The 2,184-nt window shown below is 49.8% G+C and overlaps 1 protein-coding gene across 1 annotated transcript; it reads right to left on the bottom strand.

The window, feature by feature from the left end:
• Window positions 1–577: 577 nt before the first annotated feature.
• Window positions 578–1,413, bottom strand: J4E90_005181 (uncharacterized protein; the record flags this gene model as incomplete). The annotated part of the gene is made up of 2 exons (XM_051434737.1): window positions 578–1,347; window positions 1,410–1,413. The coding sequence occupies 2 exons, from the start codon at window positions 1,411–1,413 to the stop codon at window positions 578–580; spliced, it is 774 nt and encodes a 257-aa protein (XP_051291993.1).
• Between the last annotated feature and the right edge of the window lie 771 nt (window positions 1,414–2,184).

Below are 2,184 nucleotides of genomic sequence, written 5' to 3'. Positions count from 1 at the left end.
ATACCTCGAACGGAGTCGGTTTCGCAAAGAGTTTTACGTTATAACAGGGCTGAAGACTGTGAGCGGCGCAAAATGCCTTACTACGGCGATGGATAGTACGGACGGCCTCGCAGGCGCCCAAGTCGATGGCACAATCCTTACTGGAGGAACTATCCCCGTCGGCGGCGGACTTGAGGTACATGGCGGGAGGTCCAAGAAGTCCAAAGCCTCTTGGGAAGGAAGCACTGACTTTGTTCTGGCCTTCAAAGTTAGCAGGGTGACAGTAAGCAGGTCGGGCAAGATAAAGAAAGAAGAAGAATATCTCAAAGGTGCGTTTCTCGAACTTTCGCCTACCAAGAGTCGACCGCATGACCTCACCATAAGTCATGAGTGTCAGCTGATCGATGAGAATACCTTCAGCGCTTTTACGGTAGCGGAGGGAGAAGATAGGGTAACCTTTGGAGTGAGGAAAGACGACTGAGGATTCTCCGACCCATGTTCTTTTTGTCTAATTCCAGATCTCTCAATACATCCAATTCTGTCGCTACTGTGACGATACACATATAACCCAAAATAAGGTCCAGGCTCATGTCCTATGCTATCCGGACTGGCTGATAGCCGTGATTATATCTCTGCGGGTGTCCTCCGGGTTCTCTCTACCAAAGAACTGAGCGGGGTTGGAGTGCAGCGCCAGGTAGTAGAACTCTAATCTTTTAGGTCCTGCCATGCACCTCAGAACGGAGCCCATGACAGCATGTCGCCTTAGCTGCTGTGCGTGCTCTTGATCTAGATGTGTCCTCGCATAGCGCAGCACAAAGGCGATGATACTTGCAGCGATCGGGGTTGCAAATGATGTTCCGGACTTGACTTTGGTCAGAGTGTCACTATCATCTGTACTATCATTGCCAGGTGGTTCGGACAGGTGCTCTGGCCAGCTAGATACGATAGCCTCACCGACGGTCGCGAAATTGACTTCTTCAAGCGCGGTGGGATTGAATCCGGAAGGGTTTCCGTTTGCGTCAGTGGAATGAATGCAGAAAACGCCATCATATCGGGCTGGCCATGCTCGACCCGCATTTCCTCCGCTGTTCGACGCTGCCGCAACAATATGAATTCCTTTACTTTTGGCGTAGTCAATAGCTTGCTCAAGGTCGTCGCCAACGCTCTTCTGCTGAAACCCGAACGATATCGAGATGATGTCAACCTCGTGATTAACAGCAGAAACTATAGCCTGGGCATTGTAAGCATAGTCGCGTTCTTTGACTGGATTGTATCTTACCTTCGCGATCAGGTTACGGTCAGCTTCACCGTCGATTGTGACGTCCGCAACGTAAAGGTCGGCGTCCGGCGCATATTCCAGGATGAGGCCTACGATATGTGTGCCGTGACCTTGGAGATCCTTTATGGTACTGTTCTCGGCCCGTTCAAACACATTACGGAAGCTTTCGTAAATCCAAATTCTGCCAAGCTCGGTCATGATATCCTGGTGGCTTTGATCAAGACCAGTGTCGAGCACAGCTATCTTTAACGGATGTGTTTCTTCCGCGGCAGTGCTTTCGAATCGTTGAGCAGTCTCGACAAACAATTCTTTCCATCTCTCGTATTGTCCACGTCTGTATCCATTTCAGCATTGTAAAGACGACTTTTTCTTGATAGCACGGCCTTACTTTAAGCTCAAGACACCTTCGGGCAAACTCTCATCATCGTAGAATGATACTGAGTTTTGGCGTGGCCATCTTCGTGGCGGTGACTAGATTCAGTAGTTAGTAACTTTTCGGAACGTAAAGGAATGTGACATAGCAGAGCTTACTCGCTCCTGAACCTCGGGAACAGCGTTGTGAGAGCGTCGGAGCTGGTGCAGAGGACCAAGATGGGCCTCTCTTGTCGATCGTAGGGGAATGACTTCTGGTCTATCGTCGGACGCGTCCCAATCAATCAGGTGAAGAGCCATACGCAGGGGACGAACGACCTTTTCTAGCAAAACCTCGCGTCTCGCTTGAGCACCAAGAACAAAGGCTTCCTCACTCAGTCTGGGAACGCCTTTGTATGTACACTTGTGCCTAGCCTCTACACAGCCTTTGCATAGCCGGGTAGTAGAACCATAGCATTTTATGTCATGGCGTCTACACCTGAACAAACTTTTAGCAGCAATTTGTAGCCATAGATGTCTAGGGCTTACCTGTCGCACTTAGGCTTGAAAAGGTT

Source organism: Alternaria incomplexa (assembly GCF_024043165.1).
Source record: "Alternaria incomplexa strain BMP 0042 chromosome Unknown scaffold_6, whole genome shotgun sequence".
NCBI classification, from domain to species: domain Eukaryota; kingdom Fungi; phylum Ascomycota; class Dothideomycetes; order Pleosporales; family Pleosporaceae; genus Alternaria; species Alternaria incomplexa.
The sequence above is the reverse complement of the archived record's forward strand: the minus strand, read 5'-3'. Positions and strand labels throughout refer to the sequence as shown.